The sequence below is a fragment of the Copadichromis virginalis genome, linkage group LG5 (genome assembly GCF_057382275.1).
Source record: "Copadichromis virginalis isolate Kocher_CV1m ecotype Utaka linkage group LG5, C_Virginalis_male_GT1.1, whole genome shotgun sequence".
NCBI lineage: Eukaryota > Metazoa > Chordata > Actinopteri > Cichliformes > Cichlidae > Copadichromis > Copadichromis virginalis.
The window spans coordinates 14,177,780-14,202,470 of record NC_140622.1 but is presented as its reverse complement, the minus strand read 5'-3'; the positions used below and the strand labels follow the sequence as shown (position 1 = coordinate 14,202,470).

At 40.2% G+C, this 24,691-nt stretch overlaps 1 protein-coding gene and 1 pseudogene across 3 annotated transcripts; both read left to right on the top strand.

Annotated features, from left to right (window-relative positions):
• The first annotated feature begins 313 nt into the window (after positions 1-313).
• Positions 314-11,531, top strand: LOC146709115 (interferon-induced GTP-binding protein Mx-like). 2 transcript variants are annotated; one of them, XM_085456065.1, is made up of 13 exons: positions 314-369; positions 4,312-4,416; positions 5,521-5,658; positions 5,775-5,929; positions 6,234-6,372; positions 8,637-8,835; positions 8,928-9,006; positions 9,099-9,221; positions 9,305-9,446; positions 9,604-9,762; positions 9,863-9,939; positions 10,023-10,226; positions 10,923-11,531. In XM_085456065.1, exons 1-13 carry the CDS (start codon positions 321-323, stop codon positions 11,166-11,168), a joined length of 1,815 nt encoding a protein of 604 aa, XP_085312191.1. In that variant the 5' UTR covers positions 314-320; the 3' UTR covers positions 11,169-11,531. The 2 variants fall into 2 exon arrangements, with proteins under 2 accessions (XP_085312191.1, XP_085312190.1); XM_085456064.1 differs by lacking the exon at positions 314-369 and having other exon boundaries at positions 4,126-4,416.
• A 2,685-nt stretch (positions 11,532-14,216) lies between these two features.
• Positions 14,217-19,195, top strand: LOC146709114 (interferon-induced GTP-binding protein Mx-like; annotated as a pseudogene). The gene is made up of 8 exons (XR_014920418.1): positions 14,217-14,483; positions 15,348-15,485; positions 15,602-15,756; positions 16,061-16,199; positions 17,275-17,473; positions 17,566-17,644; positions 17,737-17,860; positions 18,300-19,195. The product of XR_014920418.1 is annotated as an interferon-induced GTP-binding protein Mx-like (transcript).
• The last annotated feature ends 5,496 nt before the right edge of the window (positions 19,196-24,691 follow it).

Genomic DNA, 24,691 nt, shown 5'->3' with positions numbered 1-24,691 from the left:
AAGTTTATTTATAGTTATTGTGTATATATGTTGAGTTTAAAATAGCATTTTAACAACATGCTGCAGCTGCCAACAATGGAAATGCTGTTTTGTGTTAAAATTACGTCTTTCTTGTGTTATTGCTTTGCAGGGCAGCTGAGAGTGGACAGAGCTGCACAGAGGACCAAAGATCCACTCTCAGCACTTCATACCTGACTGGCCACAGCACCACCCCTCTTCACCCAGGGTGAGGAGGGTCCTGACCCCGCCTGCACAGAGGGAGTTGTGAACATGCACTTCTGTACCGGTGGGTTTAGGAGCCTCCTCACACACACACACGGATGAAGACTGTCACTGGAAGATGTCTCCATTGCATCAGCAGGACAGGACGTAAGCATTTGTATAATATTACAGTTTGTGATGTTTTATACATGTTTTTATTGCTTCATTTCAAACTAGGAGATATAAAATAAACCAGTTTTCATAATAGTTTCTGTCTCTTTAGTTGTTTTCTTAATAAGTTATTTGGAACATCATTGCAACCTGTCAGCTTTTTATTGATGATTTAGAAAGCTGCTGGTGGCCCGAGTGTGTACAGTGGGGTGTTGTTTTTGTCACATGGTGAAAGTGACCTCGGGGGGAGCAAAAAGAACAACTGAACAATTTTGGGATTCACAGACTTTGGTAATCGTTAAAAAAATGAAGAAAAATTGTTCTGTGTGAACAAGAAGCTCAAATATAAACCTTACTGACACAAATGATCTGCTATCTGTAAGCAGGAAAATGTTTTCATGAGCCTGGGTGAAGCTAATTTGTATGAGTTTAACCTCCTGGTCAAAAACTTTTAGAAGATTAATATGTTCACCCGCTGATTCTTACTTGGCCTGAATGTTTGAATGTTTGCAGTTTCAGGTCCTACTGATCAGTTTTAAGTACTGTAGAAAGTGAGCAGCAATTTAATTGAGTCCTGGGATGTAATGGGACAAAAGGGTAATGTGACAGACACATTAGTTCCCTCGTTTAACAACGTGTAAGCAGACTGCTTTAACCTGCAATTTACTGCATGTTGTTAGGCTGCATGGTACAACCACAGTCTGCTAACCACCCGTGGTGAGCGAAGGTTTTGAGGTCTTGCTCGAGCTACTGATGAAGTTTTATTAATGCTTCCCAACCACATTTCATCTCGATGGTCCAAGGCTTACATCTTTAAGCTCACAAATATACTTCTGTAATTAATCAGTAACCAATTTATTACTTCAAGTTACAGTGTGAGGGACATTGATTAACATAAATTAGATTTAACTGGATTATGTGTTTAGGTCAAGAGACACAGAACTTCATCTTCAAGAGGCTCTTCTTAAATGTCTGATCACGATGTTTGTGTTTGTCTGCAGCATCACTGGAGCAGAGAGGGTATAACACAAGGCCACAGTCATGTGGTATTCTGTCCTGCTATTAAGTGAATAAAATACTGAAAAAACATCTAGACACTAAATACAGTCACTGGCCACTTCATTAGTTACACCTTGCCAGTACTGTTTTGGACCTTCTTTCACCTTCAGAACTGCCTTAATTCATTGTGGCGCAGATTCAACAAAGACCTGGAAACATTCCTCACAGATTTAGTTTCATATTGACATGATAGCATCACACAGTTGCTTCAGATTTGTCGGCTGTGCATCCATGTTGCAAATCTACTGATCCACCACATGCCAAAGATAATCTGCTGGATTGACATCTGTTATAAGATGAGTATACTGTGGTCATAAAACGATGGGCATGGTCAGCAGCACAGCTCAGGGAGGTTGTACCTCTGGAGAGGCCCTATCCTACACCTGAGGTTTTTACCAGTGAAAAGAACTGAGGTTTCCTCACAGTGTTTCCTAGTGTTTAATCAACAAAGGAGAATTTATTCCTTAGACTGTGTAAAATTTCTTTCATGGTTATTCTGCTGCAAAGGTGAGCTCTGAGATGGGCCCAAGCCATGCTTGCTCCTCAGCAGTCTTTATTTAACCTGATATGTCAAACCCAATTATTGTTGAAGACTGCTCTGACTCTGGAGAAGAGTTATGCTTTCTGTTTTTTTTAAATGAGCAGTAATGATACTTGTAATAAATGTAGCCTTTATGCAGCTCTGGAGGCCTGGATTGCTGAATTGGACACTTGAAATCCCACCCTTGAAAACCCCGTAGCTGGTCAGGCCCCTGTAGCCGGAGCAGCGGAAGGTGGCGTAGGCCCTGCTAACTGTCTCCCAGCAGGTTATCCTCAGCAGACAGGAAAACATGATGGCTGGGTGACGGTGAGGAGGGAGCATAGTCTTAAACAGAAGCCCTGGTACACCACCACCGTGTTCATGTGTCTAACTGTTTCCTCCACTCGGCGACACACCCGCCAGGGATCAAACTCTGGTAATTGCTGATTCTGTTCTGAGACACATGAAGACAGCAGCAACCATAGTCAATTGTCTTCCAGGGGCCAGAGCAGGCAACACTGAGGGAAATAAAACATGCTGGCTGAGGGTAAACCTGAATTCAGTAAAAGTATAATTCACATCAGCAATAATGACACCCGGTTACATCAATCAATGTCACTAAAATCAATATTGAATCAGTGTGTAACTTTGCCAAAACAATGTCAGACTCTGTAGTCCCCTCTCCAATCAGACCAGGAGTGTCATGCGGCTAAGCATGTTCTCCTTAAATTGCTGGCTGTGTGACTGGTGTCCAAGAAACGATGTGGGTTTTATAGATAATTGGGAAACTTTCTGGAGGAAACTTGGTCTTGTTGGGAGACAATCCGACTTTGGATGAAGCAGCTCTTATTTCGCAGTGATGTTAAATTGGGGTGAAACGTCATCATAGCAGCTTTGACTGGCAGCTGCGGTCACGGAGAAACTTGCGTATCTCTGTTCGGGAATAGCAGATAGAGCGTAGGCTCTGAGAGGAGGGCCAGCGTTTACGTAGCCAGCGTTTAGTACATATAAAAGTGCAAATGGGAAAAAGGTTTTTGAAATGCAGTTTATTAAATTGGAAATCAAAAATGAATTTACAAATGCAGAATTTATTCTACAATTCATTATTTAAGCACAGAATTCTTTATTTCGATGCGCGTGGCTCTTATGGTCCTCCATACTATAGACCCCAAAGCGCTTTACACTACATTCAGTCATCCACCCATTAACACACATTCACACGCTGGTGATGCCGGGTCTTCTGACCACCACCAGTACGCAACCGGTGTCTTGCTCAAAGACACAACGACCAAGACTGTCGGAGCCGGGGTTCGAACCGGCAACCTTTTGATTACAAGACGAACTGCTAACGCTTAAGATTAGATTAACCTTTACTAGTCCCACACGTGGGAAATTTGTTGTGCCACAGCAGAAAGTGGACAGTGCAAATTTCAAGTATGGAGAAGGATACAAACAGCTCATAATCTAAAGCATATTCCACATTATCTGTCAAACATGATGGAAGCAATGTTATACCATACTGCCTGCTGTGGAATCAGGGCACTGGTTCCCCTCACATGATGTGACTGCTGATAGGAGCAGCGTGATGAATTCAGAAATGTGCAGCGAGTACTGTAATCTGCTCAAACTCAGAGATTTGGCTGATGTTGGTTGATTGGAAAGCATTTAAACAGTGTTACTACATAAGGACCCAAAGTGTACTGCAAAAACAACCCAAAATATCCCAAGGCAAAGAAATGGGATATTCTTAAATGTTCAAACCAATCACATGATCTGAGGCCAACAGAGCTCGCTCTTCAGTTACTAAAAACAAAACTGAAGGCAGAGACACACACACACACACACACACACACACACACACAAGCCAAAAAGTCCAGCAGAGCATTTAGACTTCAGTCAGTCACTGACTGCCAAGGATTTTCATCAAAGTTTTAAACACAATGATTTCATTTAAAGTCATATCAGGGTGTCAAAGGTACTTTTGAGCCTCTGAAATTGGGGGACAGTGCATGAAAATGGCTGTCGTTTCTGAACGGTTAATGCACTTTGTGAAAGTCCTGGAATTAAAGGAAGAAGTGTGACAGCTTAATAAGGGACATGCCATCTGTTGCTGCTTCCTGTATTTTTGAATGAAACAGACACCACGAGGTACAGAAAGTGAAACAAAACACATCACTTTTTCTTTCTCTTCGAACCCACGGTCTGCTTTTCACGAAGCATGTTATCACTTTGTCCATTTTTAATTTTTATTTTTGTCGTAAGACAAGCTGAGACCAGCATGAGCACTCTGAACCAGCAGTATGATGAGAAGGTCCGTCCCCTCATCGACCTCATTGACTCTCTCCGCTCTCTCGGTGTAGAGAAGGACCTGGCGCTGCCTGCTATCGCTGTGATTGGAGACCAAAGCTCGGGGAAGAGCTCTGTGTTGGAGGCGCTGTCCGGGGTGGCACTGCCGAGAGGCAGCGGTGAGCTCAGAAACTTTCCGTACATTAGAAGTGTCAAAGTGAAGCAGATAACGGAACTGTATCAAGACTGGCAGAGAGGTGGGGGTGGTGCAGGGCGTGTATCAGGCAGCAAAACACATTCTTTGGGAACTAGCCTGTTCCTTAAAATCTATATTTAATGACTTGATTAATTTAATGACACGCTATTTTACTTTATTTCATTAAAATAACTAGAACAGGGTTTGAACTTTGAGTTGACAATTTCATGACTTTGTTTTGTTATTTTGAATTTTTTTAATGTACATAATGGTACATTTAAACTAAAATTACAAATGTGACAGATTTTCAGCTGAAGTGTTGCTGGTGATCCATAAGAACAAATATCAATTGGATCAAATAAACCATCATTACTAAGATATGAAAACATATGTGTGTGTGCGTGTGTGTGTATGAGTTGTACAGGAAGGAGGTTGGTCTGGGTTTGGGGCCTATTTCTTATAAATTGAAGTTTCAAACAAGTCAAAGGAGGGAAGGAAATGGAGACCACAGAAAAAACTAGTCTGAACCTGCAAACTCGTTAATGCTGAACAAAGTGCAGCTCTGTTTCAAGCTAACCTTGCTCAGTTTCACCTTTGGTAGAGAAACTCCTCTGCTTCAGACTAATGGAAAAGGTTTAGCCTAGGAGTTTTCTGCCAGAAACTTTAAGCTTTCTTTTCAGTTACATTTATGATTTTAGTTTTAGGAATCTAAACTACCTGGTTAGGTTAGGAGCTGCTTGCTGTTAAAGCAGCTCCTCCCTTCTGTCCATGACCTCCCCTCTGTTGTTAAAAACGGTTTATTTTAAAGGGTGAAGCATGGCTGGAAAACAGAATGCTCACAGGAAGCTGATTAGTCCAAATCACTCTGGCTGAAAGCATTTCGGCAAGATGGATTCTGATCTTGCACAAATCAAACCGTCTATCAGAGCATTAGACTCCAACTAGAAAAAAAACAACCTTTTACATATTTGTATCACCAAAATCACGGGAGGCTAAATGTCATAATAGAAAACATCGGAAATCGTTCATTAATTTGTCCAAAAAAGAGAGAGAGAAATTGTCTGACACTCAGTGTTTTAAAACGAAGGTATTGTGACAAGATGTCCACTGGAACTGAAGATGACAAAAACAAAGGAAGGAGAGGCGTGGTATGGAAAGATAAGCTACCGCGACTTTGAAGAAAAGATAAAAGAGCCTGCACTCGTTGAGAAAATGATTCGAGAAGGTGAGTCTACATAATTCTTTCATGTCACTACTAAAAACCACGTAAAAGGTGGAAGCACAAAGTAGGCAAGTTAAATGTGTTGCTTGGGCATACGTGACATCATATTCTCTCTTTAGCTCAACTTAAATTGATCGGGAATGAGATGGGGATCAGCAGTGAGCTCATCAGTCTGGAGATTGCCTCCCCGGATGTTCCAGACCTTACTCTCATCGACCTGCCTGGCATTGCCCGGGTGGCTGTAGATGGGCAGTCGGCAGACATTGGTGATAAGGTATGATACCTTAGTCTCCCTCACAATTTTAAGGCCATTTCTTTGGTAGAAATTTCATCCAGTGAAACACAAACCCAGAGTTTGATAGGCATTGGCATGTTAGTGTTAAAAAGGGACAACACTGACGCACCAGTGTGACTGCTGGTTTTTGGTATTATATGTATTTATTGTTATGAGTTTGCTACTTTATCTGGACATTCCTGCTTACATCAGTTATTTGGTTGTATTGTTCATAACTGCATTTATGCAATTTATGAAATAATATTTTTAATCTTTATACTTTATTTTGAATGGATACTTTCAGATTAAAACTATAATCCAGACTGCCATCAGTAAACAAGAAACTATCAACCTGGTGGTTGTTCCATGCAACGTGGACATTGCAACTACAGAGGCTTTGAATATGGCTAAGCTGGTGGATCCTGATGGAGAGAGGACTTTGGGTAAGCAAGTGTCTCTCTTAAGTCATTTAGTTTCTTTACTTTGGATTCTGTTTCTGCTGCCAAGTGATTAACATCATATGGATGCAGTGAACCACAAACGCAGCACATCAGCCTGGAAGTTGGAGAAGAGCCACAGATTGCTCTTCCACACAGGCAATCACCCCATGCACATTTCCAAAGTTGTGGCCAAATCACTTTAGCACAAGTTGTAGTGGTCATGGCAAAGCCCTGTTGGTAATTCAATAGAAAATTTGGGCAGAAAAGAAAAAGCAGGTATAAAAACTGAGCCTCCAAATTTGACTCAGGTACACTAATATTCAAGAGGAACAAGTTAAAAATAGGACAGCAACTTATTGAGAGAGACTTTCAGAAGGAAATACATGTTTTTTCTATTGGTCATTCCATCTTTAGTCAATACAGGCCTTCTGTTTGACCATCTCTGATTTGCATGAAGATTTTGTGGTCCAAATCTTGAACCTACATTACCGGTCAAAAGTTTTAGGACACCCCACTTTTTCCAATTGATAATTATGAAAAATATTTATTAAAATTATTCAGTTTAATGTCTCATTGCACCCTGAAATTAAAACTAAGTCCAAATATGCAATTGGAGAAGAAATCATGGCATAAATTTATAGACAATCATTTATTCTAAACCGTTAAATAAATGGTAAATGGCCTGCATTTGTATAGCGCTTTACTCAGTCCTTAAGGACCCCAAAGCGCTTCACACTCAGTCATTCACCCATTCACACACACATTCACACACTGTGACTCATCAAAGTACCTGGCCCCACCTTCCCATATCTGTTGCAGAAGCTCCCATAAATGTGTGGCACTTGTAGGTTTCGTTTCCTTGACTCTTCTGTCCAGTTCATCCCAAACCAGCTCGATGGGGATTAAGTCTGGAGACTGTGCTGGCTACTCCATGTTTTGAAGCTTACCATGTTTGGGTTTTTTTCCTGAGGTAGTTATGGCATAGTTTGGACTTGTGTTTTGGGTCATGATCTTGCTGTAGGATGAACCCCTGACCAACTGGACACATACAAAAGGGTATTGCATGGTACTGAAGAATGCTAAGGTAGCTGTTTTAGTTCAGGGTGCCTCTCAGTCTGTACAAGTCACCGACCCTGGATCCATCAAAACAGCCCCAGACCGTCACACTTCCTCCTCCATGTTTGGCAGATGATGCCACACACTGTGGAACCATCCTTTCACCTACTCGACGGTGTACAAGGATCCTGCGTGATGAGCAACAGATTTCAAATTTTGATTCATCAGTCTATAATACCATCTTCCTGTCTACAGTAGTCCAATGGTGGTGTTTCATGGCCCAGGCAAGCTTCTTTGTCTTATTCTGATGTCTTAGCAAAGTTACGCAAGCTATCAACTCTCAGAAACCTGTCCTCAAATTCAGTTGGCTTTGGGTCTGCCAGACCTCTTCCTATCAGAGTTTGCCCCAGTTTCAGAGTGCCTTTTGATGGTGAAAAAAGGCACCTTGACATGCTCCAACACTGCTTTTATGCAGACAGAGGGGGTTGTAGGTAATCCTGAAAAGTTGGAACACCAGCTTTCAAGGCTTGAAATTTGTTAACCCATTTTGTGTTCCCTGAAAAAGACCTTTTTGTATAATTCTGAAATGTACTTTTTTCCTTTTTGGCTAACCTTACTTTTTTATTTTTTTTTACCTCTGGCCTTTCTAACCATTTATCGGACCTGAACTACTTGAATTGCAAAAAATAACTGGGAAAATGGGGGTGTTCTAAAACTTTTGACCAATTTGTTAAAAACCTGTTGGATCCACTTACTTTAATCCCTGCAAAATGATATCTGAGGCAGTGTTTTAACATGTACATCTGAATTACTATTAAAGATAAAACCATAAATGAATGGAGCGACAGCTATATATAAACAATTTAAAGGTAACGTGTCATGAGACAGTAAAATGAAAGAAAGAATGCACTGTTAAATAAACAGTGCATTCCTGATGGATTTTAACTGACTGAGTACAAGCAATCACTGCCAGACAAACATGTCCAGTAATGTGAAACGCTGCATTTATATGTCTCCAAAACATTTCTGACATCCACTGGATTTCTTTTGCAAACATCTGTGATCATGTTAAAGATCCCTTTCCTGCTGAGCAAACAACGTTGGCAACATTTGATGACTGGCACCAAACTCTGACTGGAGCTTGCAGTGATCAATACAAATTATCAGTCTTCTCATAAGGTGGGGAATCCAACACTATCTCTCTCTGTCAGGTGTCTTGACTAAACCTGACCTGGTGGACAAAGGCACAGAAGAGAACGTGGTTAAAATTGTCCATAATGAAGTCATCCCGCTGAAGAAGGGCTACATAGTGGTCAAATGCAGGGGTCAGAAGGAGATCACAGGGAAGGTTTCACTTTCTGAAGCACTAAAAAACGAGGAAGCCTTCTTCAAAGAGCATGCCCATTTCCAGTAAGTTTGCTCTTTTTGGAAATTATGCAAAGAAGTGTTTGTGGTGTGTTAGGCTGTGTTGCTTATACTCTAACCTTTTGCTTGTACTGTAGGACTCTCTTTGATGAGGGCAAGGCCTCTGTTCCTAAACTGGCAGAAAAACTCACTCTTGAACTGGTGCATCATATTCAGGTGAATACCTATTACTGTTTTACCTTTGTAGGTTACTGGGGAGAGCTTTAACCCACTCCAACTTTGATGTGATTTGTCCATGTGATTTGTAGAAATCTCTGCCACGGCTTGATGAGCAGACACATAAGAAACTGGAACAGACTCAGGAAAACCTAAAAAAATTAAGAACTGGACCCCCATCTGATGCAACTCAGAGACAAAAGTTTCTCAGTGATGTGAGTAGAAGTGTAAGCAAAATGAATAAGAGCTTCTGGAAAACACACGTCCTGTTCATTTAATTGAATCTGTTCTATCTTAGCTTGTGTTAGCATTCGCACAGGATGCTATCAGTCTGACCAAAGGTGAAGAATTAAAATGTGGATACAACTCCAGCATCTTTTTCACACTCAGAAATAAGTTTGAAGCATGGGAGAAAATCATAAAAGACTCTGCATCATCATGTAAGTTAATTAACCACTTTTTCATTCATCAGTTTTTAAGATTCCCTCTGTTGCTTACAAGCTACTACATAAAGTAACTCTAACATTTAAAGTAAAAAAATTACTGTCATTAAAAAAACATATTTTAAATCTTCACTTAACTTTCATTGCACTGCAGTCAAAGAGCACATTCTGAGAGAAGAGTCTCAGTTTGAGCGCACGTACCGTGGAAGAGAACTGCCATTGTTTGTGAGCTACAGTACTTTTGAGTCCATAATCCAGAAGCAGATCAAACAGCTGGAGGAGCCTGCTATCCAGAAACTCAAGGAAGTGTCAGGCATGTTTTTTTTTCTCAAAATACTTGAATCTTACTTTGCAGGTAATCTTTCATTTGGTACATTTTTTTGACTAACTTATTATCGTTTTATTGCTTTTAGAGGTTGTGAGGAAAGAGCTGTTTGAACTGGCACAAAACAGCTTTGTGGGCTTTCCGAACCTCATCAGTACAGCGAAGGTATCGTCTTCTTTATAATGTATTACTGTGCACATATTACTAAACGTTAATGAATATTTATTGACATTTTTTGTGTGATTTAGATGAACATTGAAACCATCAGGAATGAAAGGGAAGAGGAAGCAAAGTCCATTCTGGGGATGCAGTTTAAGATGGAGATGCTTGTTTACACTCAGGACAGCAAATACATCACAGAGATACAAAATGAAATTGCCAAAAAAGGCCGTCTGTACTTTGGTGGGATGACCTCAAAGGAGATGATGAGACATTTTGAAGCATATTACAATGTAAATGTCACTCAATTGCTTTTTTAATGCTTTTGTTTAAAGCATGTAATTCATTGTATCCACATGTATCCCATTGAAATAGTTGACTTTAGTTTTTTTTAACATATTAAGAAAAGCAAACACTGAAACCTCGTAGAGAAAAAAATAATACCTAAAACTTACATATTTTATAATAATAATGGATTGGATTTATATAGTGCTTTTCAAGGCACCCAAAGCGCTTTACAATGCCACTATTCATTCACTCTCGCATTCACACACTGGTGGAGGCAGCTAGAGTTGTAGCCACAGCTGCCCTGGGGCAGACTGACAGAAGCGAGGCTGCCATATCGCGCCATCAGCCCCTCTGGCCAACACCAGTAGGCAGTAGGGTAAAGTGTCTTGCCCAAGGACACAACAACCAGGACAGAGAGTACGGGGATCAAGCCGGTGACCTTCCGGTTACAGATGCGCTTCCCAACCCCCTGAGCCATGGTCACCCATGAATCACACTTTTAGATGCATAAAATAAGATCTATTATTTTATGGTGTGATTAAATATGTCTAGAGTGATCTGAAATATTTTTTGATAATTACATGTAATTTGCAATAAAACCTTAAGGAATTTTTTAATAAGCGAAGTAGAAAATGTCTCAAATTCAGTCCTAAACCAGTGAGCTCTTTAGTACTTCTTATTTTTGTCTTCTCTGCTTACAGATTGCTGGTCAGCGTCTTGCTGACCAGATCCCCCTGGTGATCCGGTATCAGATGCTGCAGGAGTTTGCCAGCGAGCTGCAGAGTAAGATGCTGGACGCATTTTTGGACAAGGAAAGAAAAGAGTACCTGCTTCAAGAGGATAGTGGCACAAAAAATAAAAGAGAAGATCTTAAGATGCGCCTTGAGCGTCTCTCAAGAGCTCACATTCTGCTGTCTGACATTCAAAACTTTCAACCAGATTCCTAACCTGGCAGCACAAAGCACGAGGTTGGACCTCACTGCAATCTCTCCAAGTATTACTAGAATTGAAAGGGTTGGGTTTTGCACCTATAGTCATTTATAAGAAAGGAATATTTCTATACAGGTATCATAAAAAACAGATACTGTTGCACAAAGAAGTCTTAAGTGCTAGAAGAAGAAAAACAGAAAAACAACACACATCCAGAGTTTTCAGATTTCTGCTCAACTGAATCAGATTCTGTGTTTTGGACAGGAATACTTTTTCATTATTATGTGCTCTGTATCTTCACGTGTTTTATCATCTGTTATAGGTTTCCTATTCATCTTCAGTTGTATTAAATACATAAATTAATAAAATGCAGTGAAACAATAAAACTGATGCTTCTGACAGTATTCATTTTTGCTGAGGCTCCACATAACTGCACTGAACCACAGCTGTGTACATACAGATGTCACATTGCTTCTGGACAAAAATCAGGCCATGCAGTCAAAGGAACTCTGTAAACGTCAATAATGTGGTCATGTTCCTAGAATCGATAAACATGAACTAAAAAAAAGTTTGAATTAGCCATCATCTTTCAAGATAGAGTGTCACATTCCCTCTTGACATCTGATTTTCCTCTAACCTTGACCCATTCCCTTTGTGGCTGGTTGAACCCTTACATAGTGAAACTTAGCTGAAATGTATTACAAACGCTTGTGTGCAGTGATTTATGCGCAACTTTTGAGGACTCTGACCACACTCTAAACTGTTTTACAAACGCAAATTTCAAATTTGAATACATAGTGATCCCTCACGCTTTTACAATAGCCCATAAAGGTTAGTATTTAAACTACATAAGCTGCTGCGTTTCTAACACTATTTATTGAAAATTTCTCTCCGTAAATGTAAAGTCAAATAAAACTGGCAAATTAAAGTAAATCTCTACACCACACCAGCCTCTTTTATCCAGTATAGCCTCATAAAATCAGACAGCTGTGACATTAACCAAAAACACCAAGATGTACCAGAATAACAGGAAGAGTATATGTTACCAGTGTGTTCCTGCATTATGTGTGACAATGAAAGGTAAAAAGAAAGACTTCCAAGTAAATAACTTGCCCACACCAGCTCCTCTCCCACGTGAGAAGTGTAGAAAAGGGGAGAGGCCAAAGGGGTACAGGGTTGAACCAAAGAAGAAGAAAGGGATGAGGAAGGGCTCTAACTTATAATCAACATAACTACAGGCTTAGAAGTCCTGAAAGTCAGGTATACCAGGGACAGCTTGGGTTTCGAACACATTTTGTGTAATTATAACAATATGTCATTTATGACCTGATTACATTCACCCCTCAAGAATTACATAAAATCCTGAAGAGCACACACACAAAAATACAAAAAACATATGTATAAATACACCCACAAATAACACATGTGATAATAATAATAATAATACATGTGATGTCAAACAAATTCACATCACATGTACAATGAATTAGATCAGCAACATAACTACCTCCAAAGATTATAAATGATCTGAGACCTGCTCAGCGTCTAGAAAGATCCCAGGACACACTATAGACAAAATGAGGTGCAGTTTACACCACACAAAACAGACCATAATATCTATGGGCATCACCATAAAGCAATCAGACCTCACAGAGGTGCTGACAACTCTGTGATGTGATTTTCCTTTTCCAAAAACAATACCGATTGGCAACATACAGTAATGAACAAATTCACACATCAATAACCGCTGCTCGAACAGGTTCAAGCCCAAGAAGTGTTTCAGGTGGAGCCATTGATTCAATCAAGCGACAAACTGGTTTAATGATTCTACCAAAACGTGTGGTAAGTCCCTGATCCATGTCCACTTTTCAGGTTCAAGAGAATGAAAACTGTGGGACAGGAAAGCAGCAAGGGAGTCTGGGGAGGCCCCATCACCAGCCAACCCACCAAGGTCAGAAGCACCCATCATAGGAGGGGTTTGCTGAATGCTATCTATGCCTGGGTCCGCAGCGGGCTGCTGATGGTCATCACACTCACCAATGCGGGAGATGGAATCCACAGTACAGGCGGCGGTAGCTCCTGCCATTACCAGTGGTGAGGCATACTTGCTGGTGGATGGTGCCTTTCATCTCCATGTCTGACAGCACCTCTCTCAACTTATGATAGTGAGCCATGGCACTCTGCAATACAGAAAGGATGGTCGTCAGTGAGGTGCATACGATGGAGATATTACCATATAACAAAAAAGCCTCACACACAGTTGTGCAAAACTTGACAAAACAATGAAATCTGGGTGGAAAGAGATTAAAGTAGCCTAATGAAAACATCATGGAAAAGAAAAGAAAACATAGATGTCTCCTCTTAATTAAAACAGGCTTTAAAAGACATCAGTTGCTCAACAAAACTCTGGCTCGAAACTACCATTAAGCCAATATCACTGGAAAGAAAATGTGTGCATCTCAGTACTATAATCTCTGCTGAAATTCAGAGATTTGGCTGATGTCGGTTGATTGGAAAGCATTTAACAGTACAACTCCATAAGGACCCAAAGTGTACTGCAGAAACAACCCAAAATATCCCAAGGCAAAGAAATGGGATATTCTTAAATGTTCAAACCAATCACATGATCTGAGGCCAACAGAGCTCGCTCTTCAGTTACTAAAAACAAAACTGAAGGCAGAGACACACACACACACACACACACACACACACACACACACACACACACAAGCCAAAAAGTCCAGCAGAGCATTTAGACTTCAGTCAGTCACTGACTGCCAAGGATTTTCATCAAAGTTTTAAACACAATGATTTCATTTAAAGTCATATCAGGGTGTCAAAGGTACTTTTGAGCCTCTGAAATTGGGGGACAGTGCATGAAAATGGCTGTCGTTTCTGAACGGTTAATGCACTTTGTGAAAGTCCTGGAATTAAAGGAAGAAGTGTGACAGCTTAATAAGGGACATGCCATCTGTTGCTGCTTCCTGTATTTTTGAATGAAACAGACACCACGAGGTACAGAAAGTGAAACAAAACACATCACTTTTTCTTTCTCTTCGAACCCACGGTCTGCTTTTCACGAAGCATGTTATCACTTTGTCCATTTTTAATTTTTATTTTTGTCGTAAGACAAGCTGAGACCAGCATGAGCACTCTGAACCAGCAGTATGATGAGAAGGTCCGTCTCCTCATCGACCTCATTGACTCTCTCCGCTCTCTCGGTGTAGAGAAGGACCTGGCGCTGCCTGCTATCGCTGTGATTGGAGACCAAAGCTCGGGGAAGAGCTCTGTGTTGGAGGCGCTGTCCGGGGTGGCACTGCCGAGAGGCAGCGGTGAGTTGTCTTATTTCCAGCTCAGAAACTTTCCGTACATTAGAAGTGTCAAAGTGAAGCATACAGCGGAACTGTATGAGGAATCAAGGCTGGCAGAGATGGGTGGGTGGTGCAGGGCACGGATAAGGCAGCAAAACACATTCTTTGGCGACTAGCCTGTTCCTTAAAATCTATATTTAATGATTTATTAATTTAATGACAGCTTACTCATTTTATTTCAGTAAAATAAGTAAAACACGGTTTGACCTTTGACGTGACCATTCCATGACTTTGTTTTATTTTTTGAATTTTTTGAATGTACTCAATGGGAATTTTAAACTAAAATTACAAATTTGACAGATTTTCAGCTGAAGTGTTGCTGGTCATCCATAGAAACAAACATTGGATCAAAAGATCGATCATGTCTGCGTTATAAAATGTGGCACACAGAAGAAAAACTGACAGACTGTCACATCCTGGGTTGGAGCCAATTCTGTTTCTTCTTTCAGCTAATGGATTTATTGGGGGGTTCTTTTTCTTTGTGTGTGTGTGTGTGTGTTCAGTTCAGTTCAGTTCAATTGTAGAGGAGGGGGGTTGGTCTGGGTTTGGGGGCTATTTTCTTTAAAAAAAAAGTTTCGAACAAGTCAAAGGAGGGAAGGAACTGGAGAGCACAGAAAAAAACTGAAATAGATGGATTCTCCCCTGATCTCGTGAGAATCAAAATGTCTGTCAAAGCAGAGTTACTCAAACATACCATTAGACTCCAACTAGAAAACAAAACCTTGTTTCAATCTCTTACAATTCAGTTAAAATCTGAAATCGTTCATTAATTTGTCCAAAAAAGAGAGAGAGAAATTGTCTGACCCTCAGTGTTTTAAAACACAGGTATTGTGACAAGATGTCCACTGGAACTGAAGATGACAAAAACAAAGGAAGGAGAGGCGTGGTATGGAAAGATAAGCTACCGCGACTTTGAAGAAAAGATAAAAGAGCCTGCACTCGTCGAGAAAATGATTCGAGAAGGTGAGTCTACATAATTCTTTCATGTCACTACTAAAAACCACGTAAAAGGTGGAAGCACAAAGTAGGCAAGTTAAATGTGTTGCTTGGGCATACGTGACATCATATTCTCTCTTTAGCTCAACTTAAATTGATCGGGAATGAGATGGGGATCAGCAGTGAGCTCATCAGTCTGGAGATTGCCTCCCCGGATGTTCCAGACCTTACTCTCATCGACCTGCCTGGCATTGCCCGGGTGGCTGTAGATGGGCAGTCGGCAGACATTGGTGATAAGGTATGATACCTTAGTCTCCCTCACAATTTTAAGGCCATTTCTTTGGTAGAAATTTCATCCAGTGAAACACAAACCCAGAGTTTGATAGGCATTGGCATGTTAGTGTTAAAAAGGGACAACACTGACGCACCAGTGTGACTGCTGGTTTTTGGTATTATATGTATTTATTGTTATGAGTTTGCTACTTTATCTGGACATTCCTGCTTACATCAGTTATTTGGTTGTATTGTTCATAACTGCATTTATGCAATTTATGAAATAATATTTTTAATCTTTATACTTTATTTTGAATGGATACTTTCAGATTAAAACTATAATCCAGACTGTCATCAGTAAACAAGAAACTATCAACCTGGTGGTTGTTCCATGCAACGTGGACATTGCAACTACAGAGGCTTTGAATATGGCTAAGCTGGTGGATCCTGATGGAGAGAGGACTTTGGGTAAGCAAGTGTCTCTCTTAAGTCATTTAGTTTCTTTACTTTGGATTCTGTTTCTGCTGCCAAATGATTAACATCATATGGATGCAGTGAACTACAAATGCAACACATCAGCCTGGAAGTTGGAGAAGGGCCACAGATAGCTCTTCCACACAGGCAATCACCCCATGCACATTTCCAAAGTTGTGGCCAAATCGCTTTAGTACAAGTTGTAGTGGTCATGGCAAAGCCCTGTTGGTAATTCAATAGAAAATTTGGGCAGAAAAGAAAAAACTGGTATAAAAAACTGAGCCTACAAATTTGACTCAGCAGTTTGCCCCAGTTTCTGAGTGCCTTTTCATGGTGAGGGAAACTGTAATCACTGACACCTTGACGTTCTGTGAAATTTCTCCGTACGAAAGACCTACATTTAAGTGTTATGATGGTCTGTCTCTCTTAAATATTAATTGCCTTTTTCAAGCCATTTTTGTAGAGGGGGTTGTAGGTAATCCAGAAAAGTGGGAACAACTGTTCTGGAATGTACATTATTTTTCAGTTTTGGATAACTTTACTTTCTTTTTTTTAACATGTCCTTTCTAAACTTTGTATAGTATTTCAAACTATTTATTGGACTTGAACAACTTGAATTTTCTTCTGCACACTGATATCTGTGGCAATGTTTGAATATGAACATCTCAAAAACTTTTAAAGATAAAAGCATAAATGAATGGAGTGACAGCTTTATTAAACAATTTGAAGGTAACTGACATTAAAATAAAAGAAACAAAACCTTAAATAAACACTGCATTCTTGGTGGATTTTAACTGACTGAGTAGAAGCAATCACTGGACAAACATATCCAGTAATGTGAAACGCTGCATTTAAATGTACTTTGTCAAAATGTCTGCACATTTCTGACATCCACTGGATTTCTTTTGCAAACATCTGTGATCATGTTAAAGATCCCTTTCCTGCTGAGCAAACAACGTTGGCAACATTTGATGACTGGCACCAAGCTCTGACTGGAGCTTGCAGTGATCAATACAAATTATCAGTCTTCTCATAAGGTGGGGAATCCAACACTATCTCTCTCTGTCAGGTGTCTTGACTAAACCTGACCTGGTGGACAAAGGCACAGAAGAGAACGTGGTTAAAATTGTCCATAATGAAGTCATCCCGCTGAAGAAGGGCTACATGGTGGTCAAATGCAGGGGTCAGAAGGAGATCACAGAGAAGGTTTCACTTTCTGAAGCACTAAAAAATGAGGAAGCCTTCTTCGAAGAGCATGCCCATTTCCAGTAAGTTTGCTCTTTTTGGAAATTATGCAAAGAAGTGTTTGTGGTGTGTTAGGCTGTGTTGCTTATACTCTAACCTTTTGTTTGTACTGTAGGACTCTCTTTGATGAGGGTCAGGCCACTGTTCCTAAACTGGCAGAAAAACTCACTCTTGAACTGGTGCATCATATTCAGGTGAATACCTATTACTGTTTTACCTTTGTAGGTCACTGGGGAGAGCTTTAACCCACTCCAACTTTGATGTGATTTGTCCATGTGATTTGTAGAAATCTCTGCCACGGCTTGATGAGCAGACACATAAGAAACTGGAACAGACTCAGGAAAACCTAAAAAAAATTAAGGACTGGACCCCCATCTGATGCAACTCAGAGACAAAAGTTTCTCAGTGATGTGAGTAGAAGTGTAAGCAAAATGAATACGAGCTTCTGGAAAACACACGTCCTGTTCATTTAATTGAATCTGTTCTATCTTAGCTTGTGTTAGCATTCGCACAGGATGCTATCAGTCTGACCAAAGGTGAAGAATTAAAATGTGGATACAACTCCAGCATCTTTTTCACAAACACTGAAACCTCGTAGAGAAAAAAATAATACCTAAAACTTACATCTTTTATATTTAATCACACTTTTAGATCCATAAAATAAGATCTATTATTTTATGGTGTGATTAAATATGTCTAGAGTGATCTGAAATATTTTTTGATAATTACATGTAATTTGCAATAAAACCTTAAGGAATTTTTTAATAAGCAAACTAGAAAATGTTTCAAATTCAGTCCTAAACCAGTGAGCTCTTTAGTACATCTTATTTTTGTCTTCTCTGCTTACAGATTGCTGGTCAGCGTCTTGCTGACCAGATCCCCCTGGTGATCCGGTATCAGATGCTGCAGGAGTTTGCCAGCGAGCTGCAGAGTAAGATGCTGGAAGCATTTACGGACAAGGAAAGAAAAGAGTACCTGCTTCAAGAGGATAGTGGCACAAAAAATAAAAGAGAAGATCTTAAGAAGCGCCTTGAGCGTCTCTCACAAGCTCACATTCTGCTGTCTGAATTCAGTAGGAACACAACTTTAACTGAAGTCAACAACTTCAACTCAATGGAAAATTTTCTACCAAATTTTTAACCTGGCAGCACAAAGCACAAGGTCAGACCTCACTGCAATCTTTCCAATTAAAAGTTAAGGGTTTAAAAGGGTTGGGGTTTGCACCTATAATCATTTATAAGAAACACTGAAGAATATTTCTATACGGGCATCAGAGAAAATAGAGACAGTTGCACCAGGAAGTCTTAAATACTAGAAAAGAAAAAAAGAAAAACAACACACATCCAGGTCTAAGGAGTTAAGAAAGAAAAGCGTCTGGACCTCTCATCCAAGAAGCTTCTTCAGTTCTACAGTCTAATGGTGTGAAGTCCCAGATTTAAGCCCTGTGGAGACTCCACACCATTTGACCGTAGAACTGAAGAAGCTTCTCGGATGAGAGGTGAAACGTCTTCGAGCAACTTAAAGAAGTCCAGACACTTTTCTCTGGATGACTGAGAACCTTCACAGACAACACACATCCAGAGTTTTCAGATTTCTGCTCAACTAAATCAGAATCTCTGTTTTGGACGGGAATATTTTTACATTATTATGTACTCTGTGTGTTCATGTGTTGTGTCATCTATTTTTTTCCTATTCATTTTCAGTTGGAGTGTATGAATAAATAAGTAAATACAGTGAAACAATAAGCTGACGTTTCTGACAGTATTCATCTTTGCTGAGGCTCCACATAACTGAACTGAACAACAGCTGTGTACATACAGATGTCACATTGCATATGGACAAAAGTCAGGCCATGGATTCAAATGAACTCTGTAAACCTCAATAATGTGGTCACGGTATTCTCTGAATGTTCCAAAGACAAATAAACATGAACTAGAAAACGTGTGAATTAGTCCTCATCTTCACATTCCCTCTTGACATCTGATTTCTTTACGACTTTGACCCATTGCGATCGTGGCTCAAGAGTTGGGAGTTCGCCTTGTAATTGGAAGGTTGCCGGTTCAAGCCCCTGCTTGGACAGTCTCGGTTGTTGTGTCCTTGGGCAAGACACTTCACCCGTTGCCTACTGGTGGTGGTCAGAGGGCCCGGTGGCGCCAGTGTCCGGCAGCCTCGCCTCTGTCAGTGCGCCCCAGGGTGGCTGTGGCTACAATGTAGCTTGCCATCACCAGTGTGTGAATGTGTGTGTGAATGGGTGGATGACTGGATATGTAAAGCGCTTTGGGGTCCTTAGGGACTAGTAAAACGCTATATAAATACAGGCCATTTACCATTCCATCAATGGCTGGTTGAATCCTTAAAATTGTGTATTCATCACCACCCTTAGCAGCAACAAATGCAATCAAGTTTTGCAACAGCTAACAACAACTCTTTTACAGTGTTGTGGAGCACAGTCATACTCCAAACTCCACTATGGTCAAGATCAAAGAGCTGTCAAAGGACACCAGAAACAAAATTGTAGACCTGCACCAGGCTGGGAAGACTGAATCTGCAATAGGTAAGCAGCTTGGTGTGAAGAAATCAACTGTGGGAGCAAATATTAGAAAATGAAAGATATACAAGACCACTGATAATCTCCCTCGATCTGGCGCTCTACACACGATCACGTGGGGTCAAAATGATCACAAAAACATTGAGCAAAAATCCCAGGACCACACGGGGGGACCTAGTGAATGACCTGCAGCGAGCTGGGACCAAAGTAACAAAGGCTACCATCAGTAACACACTACGCCGCCAGGGACTCAAATCCTGCAGTGCCAGACGTGTCCAGGCCCGTCTGAAGTTTACTAGAGAGCATTTGGATGATCCAGAAGACAATTGGGAGAACATGGTCAACCAAAATAGAAGTTTTTGGTAAAAACTCAAGTTTTCCCATAGATAAATCTGCCCAGCAACAGCCCCAAAACATTGTTGCTCTAGAGGAGATCTGCATGGAGGAATGGGCCAAAATACCAGCAACAGTGTGTGAAAACCTTGTGAAGACTTAGAGAAAACGTTTGACCTCTGTCATTGCCAACAAAAGTATTGAGATGAACTGTTGTTACTTATTTACACCATAATTTGCAAATAAATTCTTTAAAAATCAGACAATGTGATTCTCTGGATTTGTTTCTTTGCTCATTTTGTCTCTCATAGTTGAGGTATACCTGTGATGAAAATTACAGGCCTCTTTCATCTTTTTAAGTGGGAGAACTTGCACAATTTGCGGCCGACTAAATAATTGTTTGCCCCACTGTAAGTGTGACCAATATACACGAAAATAGAAACTCAGGAAGGGGAAAAACACTTTTTCAAACCACTGTGATTCCTCATGTTTTAAATTGGATATTAGATCTGTACACGTTACTTTTTTTTAAATTGTGAAGCATGTTGAAAAACAAACTAAGGCAGACTAGCTGTGTTATTTAAAGACTGCTTGAAAATAATCAGCAGTTTGGTGCATGACAAACAAGTGTCCTGTACTGTGATAGATTTACAGTCTTTTGGCCTGGTGCAGAGTGGTTGTGGTTTCATGGTTTGGTTACATTAAGTGTAGCAGAGATGAATTTGAAGTTAAACTGATGATGCTTACATTCATTCACTGAATCCCACCATTTAACTACAGCATAAGCAGTCAGTGTGTAGAGGATGGAAATAGGCTAGGACGACTCATGAAACATCTGCTTACATCTTTTTTAATTCAGCTGTGTACATCTACACAGAGCAGCAGTAGCCCAGATCAGCCGATCACAGCCTATCAAAAATCTACTGGAGTTCTCAATAGAAAGTTTTTGTGAGTTGTGATTCTTTTCCCTACACTCAGCCATTACAGACAATTTTAGGGTTCCCACACATGCTCAATTCAATTTTAACCCTTTCTGGACTCATTTTCCTGTTTAGAGGAAAAGTCAACCTTCTACAATGTAGGCAACAGAAAACAGAGCTTTTTTTTTAATCCTTCTTTTTCTTTGCTCATGTTTTGCTTACCTAATTCAAGCTGAATACCTATATTAGAATGAAAATTTAGACTAAAATTTTGTTTCCCATCTACAAGGTAACTTTGCACAAAAATCACTAGTAGAAACAAAGAGCTGCTTTTTACTTACTTTGAGTACATTTTTGAACCTGTACTTTTTCACTTGAACCAGTACTTCAGCTTTTGCTCAAGTATTTTTAATACTTGTATATGTACTGAACACCTGGTCAGAGGTGTTCTTTTGCCACCTTTGACCAGTCTACTGTGGTGAAAAGAAAGCTGAACAAGGCTATCGATCAATATCTGTCATTGATTTACGTCTTATAGTAATAGGGTGAGGAGCCTCGTCATTTGGAAGGGACTCAGAGCAGAGTTGCAACTCCTACACATCAAAATAGCCTGTTGAATTGGTTCAAGCATATTTGGGTCCGTTTTGGACACCACATAGATGAGGTGCTTTGGGCATGAGGGGACACACAAGTACACACTGGAGAGATTATGTTTTTGGGCTGGCTTGGGAGTGTCTTGACGTCTCTGTTATGACTTTAAATTTAGTGAAAAAATAATATGAATAAAATCAGTGAGTGTACATTTACAAAGAGTGTATTTTTTTAAATGATTAACAACTGTTTTTTTCTGCTTCCTGCTTCAGATTGCTGGTGGCCAGGTTGATGGCTGATGGAACCCTACTGGTGATTTATGCTGCAAGAGTCATCCAGCAATCCTACTGCAGAGTGAGATACTGCAGATGCTTCAGGACAAGGAAAAGTTGGAGTTGTTGCTGATGGAGGATTCTGACACTTGCACCAAGAGGGCTGCTCTGCAGTCGCTTCAAGGTTTAGATGTGGAGGCTTTGCAGTTAGCGGTGATGGGAAGATGTATTATATGTACTATAACATGGAGTCTTTTCATTCACATTCATTAAGATAATAAATCTGAGGCCATCAATCCAAAATGTTACATATCTGTTCTTTGCTTAAACAGGAAATAGACCTAATAATAGACCTATAAGAGCTCATAGGTGCTATATATAGGTTATAATATATAGGTTTATGCTTAGATTATTTCCTTGCAGGTACTTAAACTGAATCACATTTTGTTGAAACTGTTTCAACAAAATGCTAGTGCTAACCACGGCGGCACGGTGGTTAGCACTGTTGCCGCACAGCAAGAAGGTCCTGAGTTCAATTCCACCATCAGGTCTTTCTGTGTGGAGTTTGCATGTTCTCCCCGTGTTTGTGTGGGTTCCCTCCGGGTACTCCGGCTTCCTCCCACCGTCCAAAGACATGCAGCTTGTGGGGATAGGTTAATTGGATAATCCAAATTGCCACTAGTGTGCGAATGGTTGTCTGTCCCTGTGTGTTGGCCCTGCGACAGACTGCCGACCTGTCCAGGGTGTACCCCGCCTCGCGCCCTATCTCGCCCAGCTGGGATAGGCTCCAGCGCCCCCCGCGATCCTGAAAAGGATAAGCGGAAGCAAATGGATGGATGGATGTTTAAACTACACATTATCTAAAGTTTAAATAAAGAGTCTTTTTTTGTCTTAATTTACCAGTCCATCTTAATTGTATCTGTAATATTACTTAATTGAACAATCTGACTTCTTTATTTATTTTTTTGAAGAATTAAAATGAATAAATAAACTGATCAGCTCATACTAAACTGCTCTATTTTCTTTTGGCTGTGGATATAATGTTTATCTGTTCCAACTCCAAACAAAATTAAGTAAATCACTGAGATTCTATTTATATTATTGTATCTGCTTTCATCTCTCATGCACTTGTTAGATACTGGAAACTTTTTGACTATTCAAACACTTGCGCACTTTAGCTCCCCCTTGTGGTTTTACACAAATTTAAAATACAATATTATCAGGACCTTGGTCTTTCAAAAAAGGTTAACTTGGATTTTGGATTCTGTGAAACCATCACTTTGCATTGATTAGACTGTTTATGTGCCTACTATATGAGAAGCTCAAAAGAAAATATCAGTGCCGTATACCTGCAAAACTGTGGTTCGGGGAAATTTAGCAGCTATTATTATATGTTAGTTTGAGCTAAACTCCTGAGAGTGTGTATTCACGTAGTACCAGATACTGATCCTAAAAAATTGTGGGTTTTTAGGTTTGTTTATTTGCCATCCTTAAGTGATGACAGTAGGGGCAAGAAATTATCTGTATTTTTTCTCTACTAAGAAGCACATCTCTGCACTGAAATGTTTTGTCTTTGTCAAATCTGAAGTGGTGTTTGCCCTGCATCAGGCTGGTCAACGCCCCCCCCCCCCCCCCCCCTCCTCCGCGCGACCCTAACGACCCTAATCATAACGATAAGCAGAAGAGGGTGGATGGAGATGAAATGTCCACTGTGTGTTTAAATCAAGTGTGAAAAAAACAAAAAAACAAAACACGTACATATCATGCGTGCACATTAGTCCTGCTTCGTGTGGACACTGTGATATGCAGTTTCCTGATGTTCCAAATCACATTTCCCACACAGCTGCTGCAAAAACCAAAGATGTTGTCCCTTTTCAGCTTTAGAAAGTACAACCAATGAGTGATGTATTGATTTGAGGCAGTTCAAGTATTTATTTGAAAATCACCACAGCCATTTAACTTTAAATAGTAGCCTTTGTCAGTCAATTATCAATTACCATTTCATTGATCTGTTATAAATAATACAAAAGCTGGATATGTTTTGTGATTTCCCATTTTGACCCCTCAAGCTGAGCATCATGTCTGCTGACATCAGTTATAGTTTCAACACCATGGGCATGGGCTTCCTTGTTTCCCTCTCCAGAGGACTATAATTCAGAAACGGAACATTGTGCCAAAGTAAATACCTCTGAAACTGATTAAGGTATCAAACTCATCAGCAAAGCATTTACTGAAGTTAGAAATCATGAGCTTCACGGTACTTCTCTCATAGATTTACACACACACATACATCGAGAGAAAAACATGCTCAGGATAAGACTTAAGAATAAGTATTTTTCCTCTTCCGTGGACAGGATGCTGGATGACCCAAATCACTGTGGTTTAGCAACAGGAACTTTGCGTTTTGCCCAGCTTAAGGCTATCTCCCGTGATCTTGCAAGAAGTAGGTTAAAGTAACAGGAGAAATGAAAGAAATGAAACCTAACCGAACTCACTTAATTGCTGATTTAGGAAAAAATAATTTAAGTGAAGAATTGTAATGCCGCTAGGATAGGCTCCAAACCCCCTTATGCAAAA